Raw genomic sequence first — 15,314 nt, 5'->3', positions numbered from 1 at the left:
TTTGGGGTCCCACAGTCTTCCTTTCCTCTTGGGGCCTAAAGGGTCCAGAAGAGTCCCTGGACAGGAGGGATGGACTTTGGCCCCCACCCCCACCCCTTGATCCTTACTCTGCAGGCCTCGGCTCCAGAGCGCCCTATGGAAAAGGAAGAGCTGGAAAGCTTGCATAGGTTTAAATAAGGCCTGGTTGGTTGCTCAGTGGGAACAAAGGTGGGAGGGTGTCTGGTCCCTGCCTCTTTTGGCTGTCTCCACCTTCCTTGTTTCCTCCTCCAGTGTCCCTGACAAGCCCCCACTTGTTACTCATTCTGCAGCACTGATCTGATCCCTGTCAGCAGGAGTGAGTGTATGGCTAAGGCAGGTAGGTTCAGCAGAGGCACAGCCTGTTGGGGGTCAGGCCATGGAGGGGCAGCGAGCGAGTCTTACTTATACTTACTTTGAGGGTGGCCCCAGGCCCTAGCTTCTAGGCTTCCAGGGAGTTCAAACTGTGGAGCTCATGAAGGTGGGGCCAGGTAAAGTGTTGGGGTGAAGTTCTCAAAGGCCTATGGGCTGCCATTGCAGCGAATGTTTGAGGGGAGATAGTGTTGTTGAACCCCATGCCTCGATTTTAACTTCCCTCCCATAGATGCAGAGCAAAAAAGACTTCCAAATGGTTGAGAGTTTTAAATGCCTTCCTTTTACTCATTGTGCAAGGTTGGGAAAGGACTGCAGTGGTGGCACTGAGCCCTGAGTAAGGGTGAGAACAGCATCATGGAGGAAGGAAGGTGGCAAGTAGGGGTGTAACTCAATTGGTGACTCTGGCACCCAGGCAGACAGCTATGCAGTCACCTAGTCAGAGTCACCTGCCCAGCAAAGTCTCAAGTAGACAAGGACATAGATGCAAGCCTCGATACACATGGCAAAGGTCTTGAAATCATATCCAGATCCCCTGCAACCTATGCACGGCCTCCCACAGGTACATCTGTACACATGCATAGCCGGATACACGTGTGTACACAAATACTGGCTTCTATGCCTACACTGATAGACACAGATAAACCCCTAAACATTCACACGTGCATATTGCCTCTCCGTCACACAAGCCCATACCTCTGTGGATCTGCACAAGGATAGGCATCCAAGGGTGACAGACACATGCACACCAGGGTGGCATGTGCTCACACGCACGAGCACACATACCCCTCTCCATCCACCCTGGGCTCTGTGCACAGGCCTTTCCATCTCCAGGCAGTTGTCTGGGCCTGCAGCCTACAGGCGGGTGGCATTGTGGTGAGCAGGTAGTGCAAGGCGGGGGGAAGGTGTGGCGGGAGGCAGCTCCTCCAGAAAGACCCTTGCAGGCAACTGGGGTGAGCGGGGCTCGGGCCTGGCATAGCATAAAGTCGCACGGGTGATGAGTTGGTCCAGGGGCTTCATAGAATGCATCCAGTGGGGCAGAAAGTCCCATGTCTGAAGCCACTTGGGCAGGTGTCCTGGACTTCGACTCTGTAGGATATTGACTAGCAGCACAAAGGCCAGCAGGGCCCCAAAGGGTGCACCCACACCCACCATGGCCTGCCAGCCTGCCATGGAGATGCCGAACACCAGCGAGGGCAGCAGCAGAAAGCAGAGAAGGAGGTAGAGGACAGCGAACCAGCGGTACTTGGCTGTGCGTTTGCCCAGGGCCTTGGCCATGCGGATGGGCAGGCGCATGCAGGGCAGTGGGTACCACAGCAGGATGCCGGAGATGTTGAAGAAGAAGTGGCAGAGGGCAATCTGCAGGGGAGGGAGCGGAGGAACTGAGGTGGGCAGAAGCTGCCATGTTGGGCCAGCAGGAGAGATAATAGGTGCCTGACCTCATCTAGGTAGCTGGGAAGTCACCACTTCGGGCGGATGAGTCCCCAGATCACCCCAGCATAGCTGCACTGGTTGTTAAAATAGTGAGATATCTCCAGATCAGTTGGTAAACATCCACTGCCCTGAACTTTCCACATTTCCTGTACTGACCCTTTGTCAGGAACTCTCCAGCAGATACTGCCAAAATCCAGCAGGTAAAAGATTAATACTAGTTTCTGGCTTATCTGCTCTGGGGCTCTTAATTGGTCAGTGCTGTATCTTGTCAGTGGCTCCTTTGTTTCAAGAACAGTTCTCCTTTTGCCATCTGCCCCCTCCTCCCCAGCTCTGCTTTCTCGATGCTTCAGATTGGGCCAGGCTCCCAGCCTCATCCAACTTGTTACTCATTATTTGTACAGTTACTGAGCAGTGTATCCCTATGAGACACCAAGGTCTTGGAGTTGGAATCAAAGTCAACTTTGCCCATAATGGTTTCTACCAAGCCCATTGTAGGTAGCCTTGGCGGGCAATCAAACTTAGTCAACAGTTACATGTTATCACACGCTTGGTCAGGCCCTGCGCCCTAGCCCCAGTGTGCCTAGTCCTAGCCCCATCCTGCTGAGGCAGCACTCTTTTCCCCAACGCACCTGGAAGGAGCTGGACAGCTTCTCCCTGGGGCTGGCCAGTGCTGCCAGGATAGCCGTAGTGGTGGTGCCAATATTGGAGCCCAGTGTGAGGGGGTAGGCCCTCTCGATGCTGATCACCCCCAGGCCTGGTGGACAAGGGAGAGGACATGGTGCTTCCTGAGTTCCTCCTTCAGCTCTTCAGCTCCCCCTGTCCCCCAACACATCTCTGTTCAGCACTCACCAATGAGTGGGGTGATGGCTGAGGTGAACACAGAACTGCTCTGGACAATGAAGGTCATTCCAGCACCTACCACCATGGCAAAGTAGCCTGTGACCCAGGTGAAGGGAGCAGGGAGATCTGCAAGAAAACCCCAGGCCCAGCAGGCTGGCTCAGTGGGAGGGCACTGGGAGAGCAGCACCTTCTTGGGAGGTCTTTTGGATACCAGGGTCCTGCTAGGACCTAGCCAGGCCCCTGCTCAACTGCAGTGGCTTCTGTTTGCCCTTCTTTGATCTTGGATTATAGATCTTTCTTGGTTGGTATCATCATGCTACCTTGCTTTTGTCCTGCCTGTTCCCTTTACCTGGAATCTCCTACTCAGCATTTAAATATAGTTTTCCCTGAGCATCCTCAGGAGATGCCTTTGTACACCAAAATCTGTGGATGCTCCAGTCCTTTTTATAAAATGCCATAGTATTTGCATACAGTTAAAGCACATTTCCCATGTGCTTTAACTCATCTCTAGATCTCTTGTAATACCCAAAGCAAAGCAAAGGTTATGTAAATAGTTGTTATGCTTCATTGTATAGGGAATAATGACAAGAAAAATCTTTGCATATATTCAGGAAAGATGTAATTTTTTCCAAGTATTTTTGAGCCATGGTCTATTGAATCTGCAGATTCAGAGCCTGTGGATACAGAAGGTCAGTGTAGATAGCAACTCAGGCTCCATGCAGCTAGCACTTCCTTACTGGAAAGTCTCCCCTAAGCCCATGCCACCCCACCCTCTCTGTTTCTTCCTCCTCTGAGCTCCCACAGCCCCATGAATGCCTCTTATTCCTGCATTTGTCAGGCAGCCTTTCCCAAGGCCAGGCAGTACACCAAAAGCTCAAAGGGAAGTTTACAATGGAATCAGCTGGTGTCAGTCCCCGGCTTTGTCCCACCCTGCCCTGCCAGTGCTCCCATTGCCTTTCTTAAAGTCCAGGCTCTGAGCTGCTCCAGCGGCCCTGCGCTCTGACTCCAGCGCCGTCACCTCCCTGACCTTACCCTGCCTCTCTGCTTTAGCTGACTATGCTCCCACCATACTGTGGTCACCCTTCTGTGCCACAAACCTGCCAAACTGCTTCTTGCATCCTAGTCTTTGTCCTTGCTGTTCCCTCAACCCCAATCCTCTTTACCCACAGCTTTTCTTTTTTCACAGTGCTGGGAGTAGAACTCTGTCTTGTGTATGCTAAGCAAACACTCTACCAATGTGCTATACCTGTCTTCATCCACATCTTGACTCCTCATTTAGATCTCTGCTCAAATACTTCCTCCTCGGAGAGGCCTGATTACCCACTGAAGATGGCCTCGCACAGTGATGGGAAGCCTTTCAGAGCTTTCAGTGATACAAACAGCACACATGCCATAGGTTCGCCTATTCCATGCTCTATTGTATTGCTTTTCTTGCTCTGCTCTTGGCAGTTATTTTTGTTTTTCTTCAAATTTATCTTCATTCACTTACTTCTCATTGTCTCCCCTGCTGGGTTGTAAGCCCCTTTAGATTAGGATTCATCTCTATTTGCCTCACCCCATATCCCTTGGCACACAGTAGCCTCTTAATGTCTATTTGTTGATTTAACAAATGACTTCTGAGAATCTCCACCTTCTAGGGTGAAACCACAGCCAGAGGCAGCCCCAGCTCTCCAGTTGTCAGCACCCGAGGAGCCTGTGAATTGCCTAGTCTGATCTCTTTTGTGGTCAGTGGGGAAACTGAGGCTCATAGATGGTAGGGCTTTATCCAGATCTAGGCAGTGGCAGAATCTAGCAGGGCCAAAAGGGCCTCTCTTGGGGCCTGCCCAGCCCTGTAGCTTTCCACCTACTGCTCATGGCTTACCAGTGTTGATGACCTTCTGGATGACCTTGGCCACCTGGCCTTTGAGCAGCGAGTTGAGCATCTTGACAAGGAGGATGAGGCAGGTGCACAGGAGCATCAGGGAGCCAGCCAGTAGGATGAGCCCCACGGCCAGGTCAGGCAGCTCCGTGTCCACGAAGATGTGATTACCTGCAGGGGGAATATTGAGTTGCTGAGAGCTGACCCCCAAGCCCGGTGCTCCTTGGCCATTTCTGGGGCTGTGAGCTTAGGGCTCCACCTGGCTTCTCTAGCTTCCACACCAGGTGGCCTTGCTGCTGCAGGATAGCCTCCCACGTTGCAGGTGCTTACATTTCTCCATGGTGACATTTCCACGGATCTGGCTGGCATTGGCCTCTGCCCTGGACAAGGTAGAAGCCTAGATTAAGAAGAAGGTGATTTAGTGAATATAGGAAAATGCAACCTGGGATGGGGGCTGGGATGGCAGTTAGGGAGAGATTAGGAAGGTAGAGATGGTTTTCTTGACTCTGTTACTATGGATAGGTTATTTGCTCTTTCTGGTCCCATTACTCTGGTGAAAAATATAATGAAATATTTGACACACAAGAACCAGGCCACAGAGGGCCCTCTGCATTTCCATGGAGTAGGATTCACTGGACCCAGCAGGACGCTTCTGATTGCCTCAACTGGTTGCTTCTTTGTTTTCTTTCATCTCTCAGTGGCACTGGATGCCACTGACCATAGTCCTCTTTTTCTGAGAACCCCCCTTCCAGGTCTTTTACTGACCCCTTTCTTGGTGCTCCTCTCTCCTCCTCAGCATTCTGGCCCCCTCCTTACCCCTAAGCCCTTGGTTAGCCTAAGCTCCCTTCTCTAGTGCTCTGTTTCTTACCCTGAGGGATCCAGTGGGGACAGAATAGTTGGTGGGACAGTGTCCAGCCCCCATCACTTCCCTTCCCACCACCTGTCCTGAAGTGAGGACTTTCTCAGATTCCCCATCCTGTTTTTTTTTGTTTTGTTTTTTTCCAGTACCGAGAATCGAACTCACGACCTCGTGCTTGCCAGGCAGGTGCTGTGCCGCTGAGCTAAATCCCCAGCCCCAAGATTCCCCATTCTGAATGAGGGACCCAGGCTGCATGTGAGTGTGTTGGAGAGTGTGTTGGGTCTGTAGGGGCAGGAACAACTTAGGTCTAAGCCACTGTCATTATCCAGCATGGTCCAATTGGCCAATTTTATAAGAGAAATCATAATTCTGAAGTTTTAGATAAAATCCTTACAATCTCTGTAAATGTTGGCAGTTACTCTGAGACATACATACAACTCTAGGTAGTAGAATTCTAGGGCCATAGAAGCAGACCTTTTTTGGCTTGTGGACCACTACTGTGTAGCCTTGTTGGGGTAAGCAGTTATTATTTAAAATGCAACCTAGGGCTCTTGGCAATTATTTTTGTCTAGCAATCACCCAAGAGTGACAGGAGAAAATAGGATAGGTTTGGTGGGGAGAAGCCATTTATAAAAGGGGCTCAGAAAGAAGCAGTCACTCCTAGAGCCACACATCAGCAAGGGCCACCACGCTTCCAGGCAGAATATGAGCGCTACAACTTCTCCCTGTTGGCCTCATTCTACCTCTGCTGGAACTTAGGCCCATCCCCCAGCGGCTCTGTATCCAGAGCCCCATCGTGGATCCTCTGGTATCCCCCACCCCACCCCTGTGCTGAGGGTGGGGGTTCAGGAGGGGTAAGGAGACATTTACAGCTTCTTGAGGTCTTGTTCGAAACTGTGCCATTATATATAAATATGATGGGACTGCAGGTATAGTTCAGGGGTAGAGCACTTGGCAAGCCTGCACAAAGCCCTGGGCTCCATCCCAGCACGGGTGGGGGAGGAAAGTGTGATGGGGCAGGTTGGGAGTATGATGGAGATAAGAATTATTTATGGCAAAGTTAGGGTTTATTTCAGTGGGATGTGCCCCCTCAGGTAGGGAAATGTATTTATCTGTGTTGCCAGTTCCCCTTGTCTGGGCCTTAGGGCACTGTCAAGCCTGGGGCCTGAACTGCAGGCTGAGAAACCAGGAAAAAAACAATCTCTGATGGAATAGATTAGAAGATCAGGCTGGGACAGTGATGGTAACTACCTACTGTGCAGCTAAGCGAGACAGTCAGGTGTTTGCTGTGAGGCAGATCTGAGTTTAAATCCTATTTTTTATACTATCTACATTGCGTCAGTCATGCTACCTCTCTGACTCAGATTTCTTTAAAACAGGATAGTGAAAGAAAAAGCTGTTATAATGCTTACAAAAGAAAGTGTACATAAAGCCATCTCTGCAGGGCTTGAGTCGAGCCTGGTGGTGCATGCCTATAATCCCAGCTCTCAGGAGGCTGAGGCAGTAGGATTGCTGTGAGTTGGAGGACAGCCTGGGCTACACAAGTGAGTTCGAGACCAGCCCTCACTACAGGGCCTCTCAAGTGAGACCCTGCCTCAAACCAAAAAATCAAAAAGAAAAGGAGCTTGGTTCATGACAAGTCTTATCAACTGTGTCTACAAGTAAGGAATAGATAGTTTCCTTCCCTGGGCCCATCAGAATCATGTGGTATGTGATTGACTTCTTTGGTTAGAACCTCAATTGCTCTTGCAAACATGCCTGGGGATCCTAGACTTGCTGAGGAGGAGCTTGGTGGACTTCGGGGGGTATCCCTGTCCTGGAACCCTAGGAAACAGATGACCCCCTGTGGGTGCCTAACTGATCATCAACCTGTACCCCATTGATCATTCTGGGCTGGGCCCTCTCCTGGGGGCCTGAGAGATTAGAGGAGGATAAGGAGCTCTATTGAGGGCTGGAAGTCATGGGCAGGACAAAACTAACGGCTAAAGCCTTTGGGTTTTGTATGTGTGCTGATGCTACCACGCAAAGCCTCATGTATGCTACGTACACGCTGTACCACTGAGCTATATCCCTAGCCACACCCTTGGGGTTCTGGAACCTTGAATTTTCCACCTGGTGTTGTATGGCCCTAGCTGAGTCCACCGGGGTGTCAGAGAGCCTAAAGAACCCAGGGAATATAAAGGCAGCAGTTGGGGCAAAGGGAGGTGACTGACTGTGAAACCAAGCTGGAGGAGGAACAAGGCAAGGCAGCATTCCCCTGGGGCTTTTTTGCAGGGCAAAGCAGAAGGCGGAAACTCCAGCCTAGATAAAGGCCCGCAGGCCCAGCATCTGGGGCCTATTCCCAGCATGTGCCCATCCTGCCTGGGCCTAAGGTCTGAGTAGAGGAGCGGAAGGAGGTGAGGAGAGGGGATTGAGGGAAGAACAGAGGAACAGGCCTCCCATAACCCTGGACCCCACCCCAGCTCAGCCATTCCCCGCTGTGTGACCCTGAACCACACACTTGTCCTGAGCCTCCCTTGCCTTTTCCATGGCATGGGACGGGTAACGTTGTGTGCCTTTCCCCAAGGGCTAATTGGCAGAGTCTTGGAAGAGGGAGTTGGGATTTAAGCGCCTGTAGGGACACCCCAAATTAAGGAGCCGCCTCTGGGAACTGAAGGAAGTGATTAAGGTCACAGAGGACTATCAGGCTCCAAGAATCCTTTCCCAGGGGAGAAACACACAGGATGTGGGCCTGCGGAATAATTTCCCCTCCAGAGGAAGGAAGCTCAGGGCCTTTGTTCTTCTGTAAGCCCTAGATAGCGCTGTGCTAGCAGCTCCATCTGGTGGCTAAAAGGAGAATTTATCACTACAAACTGGGTGTGGTGGCACACAGGCCTGTTAATCTCAGCACTATGGAGACTGAGGCAGAAGGATTGCCATGAGTTTGAGGCCAGCCTGGGCTACATAGTGAGTTCAAGGACAGCCTGACCTACACAGTGAGATCCTCTTAAAAAAAAAGATTTATCCTCAGAGTAACACCTACCTACTACCCCTGGAGTGGCACTCAAGCCTGACGTGCAGAATGGGAAATGGACATATATGGTGGGATGTCAAGCTGGTATCTTTTTGTTTGTTTTGTTTTTTGAGACAATGTCTTGCTAAGCAGTTCAGATTGACTTTGAGCTCACTTTGTATCCCAGGCTGATCTCGAACTTGCAATGGTCCTGCTGCCTCAGCCTCCTGACTGTTGGGATTACAGGTATGTGCCCCCATACCTGGCTCAAACTGGTATCTTGGAGAGGCAGAAAGATGAGGAGCCAGGATTCCACCAGGATTCACACCTCAGTTATGAACTAGGACAAACCACTGTACCTCTGGGGTAAGGCTGTTTCCTAAGCTGTAAAGTAGGGGGTGGATAAACCCTGTTTCCCAGGCCACAAGTCCTCAAAAGATACTTATTTAAATCAGGCAAGTACGGTTGACAATCCACATTCTGACCCTACAAAAATGTAATTTTTTGTTTGTTTGTTTGTTTTTTGGTACAGAAATCAAACTCAGGACCTTGCGCTTGCCAGGTAGATGCTTGTGCCACTAGATATATCCCTGGCCCCTAAAAGGTAATTTTTGGACAGTGCCAGACCTGAAGAACGTCCAGAAGCCATTGAAACATCAAAAGTGTGTATGTTTTTACTTTTCCCATCTGGAATGCTTAAGACTCATTCTTTCCTTGGTGACACAGGGTCCCTGGAGACTGGCCAGGCAAGGTTAGGTCCCGAGTGGTAAAAGCTGGAAGCAATGAGAAGTTGGAAGGAAGTACAGTATAGTACAGTGGGACTTTGGAATCAAAGGAAAGTGGGCCGGGGATATGGCTCAGCGGCACAAGTGCCTGCCTGGCAAGAGCAAGGTCCTGAGTTCGATTCCTGGTACAAAAAAAGAAAAGAAAAGGAATCAAAGGAAAGACTTCAGTACAGTCTTTGGTGCAGGAGGAGCCACTGATGCACATCATAAGAGCATGGGGCATGAATCATGTTCCTATGGGCAAAAGTCCCTGACGGAGGGTGAGCACAGGGAACTCGTCCCATCCCCACCTAGCTTCCAAGCTGCTCTAAGGAAAAGATTTCCTGATAGAGTGAGCACATGAAACCAGAGCTTTAGCAAGTGGCAACTGGAGCAGTAGCAAAGAGCCGGAAGGCAGCCCCAGCCAGGTGAATGCAGGAGCTTCCTTCACATGGTTGAATTTCAGTTTCTGTTTTTGTAAAGAGGGTTCCTTGTGTCCACCTCACTGACATTGCATGAGGATTGCATTAGATGACATGACACATCACGCAAGTGGAAACCTGCTTACTGCCGCAGCAGGTGGACAGCGGGCAACTCAGAGGAAGTGGGGAGCAAAAGAAGCTTTCCTTTTTGTGTGTGAAAATCAGTGTGGAATCTCTCTCTTCCTCTCTCTCTTCTCTCTTTTGTTCTGCAGATGAGATCAGGTGCATAGAGGGTGGTATGGCTGTAGACTAGATTTTGCTCTACAGTAGAGAGGCTGTGGTGATTCAGAGAGCTCTCAGAGTGCCCAAAGAGCTCATAAGAAGATAGCTGATGTGTCAGAGAGGTCATAAACCAGCATAAAAGCGATCCACATGGGCTTTTTCATGTCAAGCTGCCTTGAACTCTCAGAAAGGCTGAGTTCGAGCTGTGTGCCACTCGATGCAAAGGAACGTGGTAGGGCAAGTTGACTGAGTGTTTTCTGTTCATGCTGAGATAAAGCTCCCGTACCATCAAACAGCAAGCAGAGGGAATGAGGGGGAAAGGCTTAGGCTGGGACTATGGGCTTCAGATTTTCTCAGAGCTTGTTCTAAATATAATTGGTTCTTATATTAATAATTAAGGTGAAGAAAATGTGGTGAATTACGGTCTTGCAGCATTTTCCTTTTTATGGCTGAGTAGGAAAGTATGCTAATTGCCCACTTCCTTGTTACCCTGGCATAATGACTAGTCCATGAGTGTCCAACCAACCTCAATAGTTCTTCTGGGTAGTAGAAGCAGCAGAAACAGCACAGGACAAGGGACTCACACTTGTATAGTCTAGGAGAAGGCATTCCAGGACCAGCACAACTGGCTGCTGTGTCTCAAGGAGGTCTCCACGCAGCAGCTCACGTGTCTTGCTCCTGAGCTAGGTCCTTACGCATCCTAGTTTCCCCAAATGTCCTTTATAGCATTTTCTTCTTGCCTTCTCTCCCATATTTCCTGGGCCCCCAAACATGGCAGATCTGAGTCACTAACCCCACTGGTATCCTCAGGCCCTGACACAGCAGACAAGCGCTGGCAAGTTTCCTAGCCTTTCTGAGCCTCTATCTACTCGTGAAATCAGAGAGCTGACTACATCAGTGGCTCTCAAACTTGAGCATGAGCAAACCCAGAGGGTTTGTTGAAGCATGCTTCAGTAGTTCTAGGGAAGGATGTACATCTAAATTTCCAGTACCTGCCCAGGTGGTATTGATGTTAGTGCTTCATGGACCATACTTTGAGAACTACTGGGTTAGATCAATTACACATCAACTCTAATTGATTGGTGATGTCTGCCTAAAGCAATGTGTGAGGTTGAAACGGATTAGCAATGTCTGCCATGGGCACAGTATCACGGAAAAAGTAACTTATATTTGCTCTCTCCTGGCTAAATGATCTACAAGGACTTTTTGGAGCATTGTGAGCCATGAAATTAAAAGGCCAGGCTTGAGACTCACCTCCATGGAGTCTGGGTGGCACCAGATCCGGATGAGACTGTGGTTCCTCAAGGACTCATCCCCTGTGGCAATGCTGGTGATCACAGACTTGTCTAGCTGTGAGCAAAATGAGAGTGGAGAGTGAGGGTGATGTTTCTTACTACTTCCAGCCTTGACCCCATGCCAGGCCCTGTCCCCACCTGAATGATGAGCTTTGTGAACGGCTCCGTGATGATTTTAAGAAGATCAGGGGCATCACGGCCTCCTTGGATATTGAAGGAGGCAACCACAAGTCCAGTGATGTGATGCAGGTAACCAGTGGCAGCCTCCAGGGGCAGTAGAACCAGAACGGATAGCCAGTTAAAGCAGTCGTGCACTGTGGCCCCTGCAAAGGCCCTGGGCAGGGAGGCCATGTTGCAGGTTGGGCTGGAGCCAGGATGCACTCATCCTGGAAGCTCCAAGTATGTGGGGCTACCCTCCCCCAACAAGCAAAAACCCCACCCTCCTACCCTCTCCTCACCGCCGGAAGTCAGCTCTGTCCCCTGCCTGCATCAGGGCCACGACGGTGTTGGTGACAGAGGTGCCGATGTTGGAGCCCATAATGATAGGGATGGCAGAGCTCACCTCCAGCACTGGCAGAAGAGGTGACTTCTTTAGTTTTTCTTCTTTTTTCTTTTTTTGAGACAGGGTCTCAACTATGCAGTTCAGGCTGGCCTATACTCACTATGGAGCTCAGGCTGGCCTTGAACTTACAGTCATCCTCCTGCCACAGCCTCCCAAGTGCTGGGATTACAGGAATATGTCACCACATCTGGCAAGGTGACTTCTTACTTAACTAGGTGAGGGCCACCTGACTCCATCCCCACAACACCTGTTAGTCCCATGGTCAGTGTGACTAGATGTACAAGCACTATACAGGGTAAGTATGTGCAGGTGTGTGCATGCACTGTGAGGTCTCATATATAAACACATATTTGTGCTTGTGTGTGTATACGTGCACATAAGTGTACTGGTTGGTTTTGTGTGTCAACATCACTAGTTTATAGTGTCCAGTTATTCTGTCAAGCACAAACCTGGGTGCTTCTGTGAAGGTATTTCATAGATGTGACTTTCACCCACCATTGGTTGACTTTAAGTAAAGGAGATTATGCTTGATAATCTAGATGGCCCTCATTCAATGGGAAGAAAGGCCTTAAAGACAAAACCGAGGCTTCCCTGAGGAAGAATTTTCACCTATGGATGTCAGCATTGGCTTTTGCCCAGGAATTCCAGCTTGTTCTTCCAGATTGCTCTGCGAATTTCAGACTTGACTAGCCAGTGCCACAACTGAGCAAAGCAATTCTTTGCAATAAATCATAATACAGACTCTTGGCTCTGCTTTAGAGGACAGATGTTAGAGCCCTGCCCTTTGCCCTCAGCCCTCTCCCCCATCCCAGTCCTGCCCCCATCACACACCCTTGACACGCCCCCCAGACCACCCAGCACCCTAGGCTCTTGCCCTGGTCCACTCACAGCCAGAGGAGACCATGCTGACAATGATGGACGTCGAAGTGCTGGAGCTCTGCACCAGTACAGTTACCAGGATCCCCACCACCAGCCCTGCCACTGGGTTGGACAGGATGGCATTGTCCTTGAAGATGTCTCCAGCCACTTTCCCTGGGAAGCACAAGCCAGTGTCATCTGAGATCCTCCCGAAACCTTTCCCTGGCCTCCTCTAACTAGACCCTACCTCCGGCCAGCTGAAAGGCTGAGCTGAGCACATCCAGGGAGCAGACAAAGAGGTAGAGGAAAGCCAGCATCAGTGGTACCTTGAGAAGCGTGGTGCCAACCTGGTGCACCTTCTGGACCAGTCTGGGCTCTGGAGGCAGGCCAGGCATGAGCATAGCAGGCAGGGGACCAGGGCCATGACTACCCTTTCCCCTGCTGCCCCCTGGCCCAGGCAACCTGGCTTCTGTTCCTCCTCCAGGGCCACCTTGGCAGGTAGTGGGTCATGGAGCTCCAAGACCTCTCCATAGGGACAGCCATGCTCTGTGAGGGCCACTGGGCTCAGGCTGGGGAAGGCATAGGCGGTTGTCCCTGGGATCCTGTGCAGGACTGGGGAAGGAGGCTAGTTAGCAGCTCCCAGAGGCCCCAGGGGCCCAGGGAGGGGGAGAGGCAAATGGAAGAGCCGGGGCCTCACCGGGGATGTGGACAACTATGGACAAGCGTGGTCCAGGGTGTGGCAACAGCACTCACCCTGAGGGCTCGGCACATAGGCAAAGGCCGCCCCATGCATCACGTGTCCTCCACGGACTGGAAGTGGGGAGACAGCGGGGCTCCCTAGCCTTTCTCCACGGGACATCATACTGGACACTGGCGGTGAGGCCTGCATGCCAAGGATTGCAGCAGCGCTGAGTGACAGTTGCTGTTTCCTAGACACTCCTACCCACATGCATGCAGATGCACGTGCACAAACACCCACCCCACCCCTCTCCTCAGACACACCCGGCGATGCACACATAGGTGCTCAGGGCCAATTTTCACATTCATGTATTACGTGTGTATGGAGACATACTGGGGATCAAACCCAGGGCTGTGTGTATGCTAGGCAAGTGCTTTACTTCTGAGCTACATCCCCACCCCTGCAAGTATTTCTTGAGCATCTACTTTATCCCAAGCTCCGAGCTTGATGCTGGGCTACAATAGTGATTAAAGACAGACATAGCCCTTGCCCCCAGGAAGTTCAAGGTCTAGTGGAGAGCAGGTATAAGTGAAATAATCTCTCAATGAGTGGGAACTGATAGAGGGTGTTATGATAGGTACAGCTACCACTAGAGTGTTCCATGACAAGGCATGGGCTTGTGGAGATGAAGAGACCATGAGGCTGACATGAACGTGATAAGTGGGTGCAGAGGAGAAGGGCATGTTTGCAAAAGCCTTGTGGCAGGAGAGAGCCCAGATGTTCAGAAACTGAAATTGCTATGCATACAGCTGGAAGCAGCCAGGGAACAAGTGACCAGTGACTGACCATGTAGGCCAGGTAAGCCATGCATGAGGTTTTTCCACCCTGAGAGCAGAGAGGAGTCCTGGACACCTGCTGGCTGAGGACACACTTGGGGAAGGGTCCCCTGACCTCCATCCCCCTCACAATGCCTTCCTTTTCCCCATTACCTCCTCAGATGGGCAATAAACAAATACTAGCCGTCTTTTCCATGAATAAGGCTCAGACTAGAACTGGCCTTCCTTAGGTGCTCCCTGCACTGTCCCAGGAACTCTTGGCTCCTGAGGTATGGTGCCCCAACCTGCCTCAGTGTCTCCCCACATTGTTCCAGAGGTCCGTGGCTACTGGGGTAAAGCAGTATGCAGAGCTGAATTCCAAACCCCGCAAAAGCAGTCCTTTCTGCTGTGGAAGAGTGAGCCAGGCTGGGTGTGATTAAGACGTTATAGGGAACAGAAAGCACAGACAGAGACAGAAACTGGGTGATGGGCTGGGGGTGAGCTTGGGATGTGGGGGCCCTGGTCTCACCTTGAGGTTCTATGTTTCAGCTTGTTTAGCAGCTCAGGGAAGACTCCAGGGGCCTAAGGGGTAGCTGAGACCTTCTGTTTATACCTTTGGATCAAGGGCAAAGTCCCTAGAACGCTAGCTACCCTCCTTTTGTTCCCCAATTAATTTCATCCCAAGATTCCTCCCAGTTAATTGCTAATCTTCAGCTCTGCAGGGGAGACTGTGGTCAGGCTCTACCCTCCCCAACATGGACGGTCAACCTGAACCATGATCCCGCCAGGGCACAGACACATTCCCTGCCCCAGGCACAGAATCTTGTTTCCCTTTCATGGGACTGTGGAGCCTGAGTTAGGTCCCGGATTCACAGCGTAATGAGAAGATTTTGGTTGGGATAAAAGATCCGATCAGATTAAATAATGATGGACTCCATTCAGGATCTAGTTTAGAACTGGGCATAATGGTACCCAGATTCTCCTCTCATTAAAGCAAAGGTCCAAGTAATCCCAGCACTCCTGGAGGCTTAGGCAGGAAGACTGAAAGTTTAAGCCTAGACTGGGCAATATAGCTACTTAGATTCTGTCTCAAAAATTTTAAAAAGTTGTTTTAAAGGCCTAGGGTATAATTCAGCATGAAGGCTCTAGGTTTAATCCTCAGCACCCTGCCAAAATCTAGTTTAGGTATCTGTTTAGTAACCTACCAACATTATCAGTTCATCTTCCTTCTGCTCCATCCATCTATCCATCCACTTGGTCAGCCAGC

General features: G+C 50.6%; 1 protein-coding gene across 4 annotated transcripts; it reads right to left on the bottom strand.

The window, feature by feature from the left end:
- Positions 1-647: 647 nt before the first annotated feature.
- Positions 648-14,684, bottom strand: Slc34a1 (solute carrier family 34 (type II sodium/phosphate cotransporter), member 1). Of its 4 annotated transcripts, XM_005376432.2 has the most exons (14): positions 14,577-14,684; positions 13,307-13,436; positions 13,016-13,165; positions 12,801-12,929; positions 12,584-12,727; positions 11,592-11,703; positions 11,272-11,467; positions 11,093-11,188; positions 4,850-4,916; positions 4,523-4,690; positions 2,671-2,787; positions 2,451-2,575; positions 1,827-1,895; positions 1,655-1,746 (listed from the first exon to the last, which is right to left on the bottom strand). In XM_005376432.2, exons 2-13 carry the CDS (start codon positions 13,413-13,415, stop codon positions 1,848-1,850), a joined length of 1,461 nt encoding a protein of 486 aa, XP_005376489.1. In that variant the 5' UTR covers positions 13,416-13,436; positions 14,577-14,684; the 3' UTR covers positions 1,655-1,746; positions 1,827-1,847. The 4 variants fall into 4 exon arrangements, with proteins under 4 accessions (XP_005376487.1, XP_005376488.1, XP_005376489.1 ...); XM_005376430.1 differs by lacking the exon at positions 1,827-1,895 and having other exon boundaries at positions 648-1,746; XM_005376431.1 differs by lacking the exons at positions 1,827-1,895; positions 13,307-13,436 and having other exon boundaries at positions 648-1,746; positions 14,577-14,666.
- Between the last annotated feature and the right edge of the window lie 630 nt (positions 14,685-15,314).

The sequence above is a fragment of the Chinchilla lanigera genome, unplaced genomic scaffold (genome assembly GCF_000276665.1).
Source record: "Chinchilla lanigera isolate Chin_1 unplaced genomic scaffold, ChiLan1.0 scaffold00007, whole genome shotgun sequence".
Classification (NCBI taxonomy): Eukaryota; Metazoa; Chordata; class Mammalia; order Rodentia; family Chinchillidae; genus Chinchilla; species Chinchilla lanigera.
The sequence above is the reverse complement of the archived record's forward strand: the minus strand, read 5'-3'. Positions and strand labels throughout refer to the sequence as shown.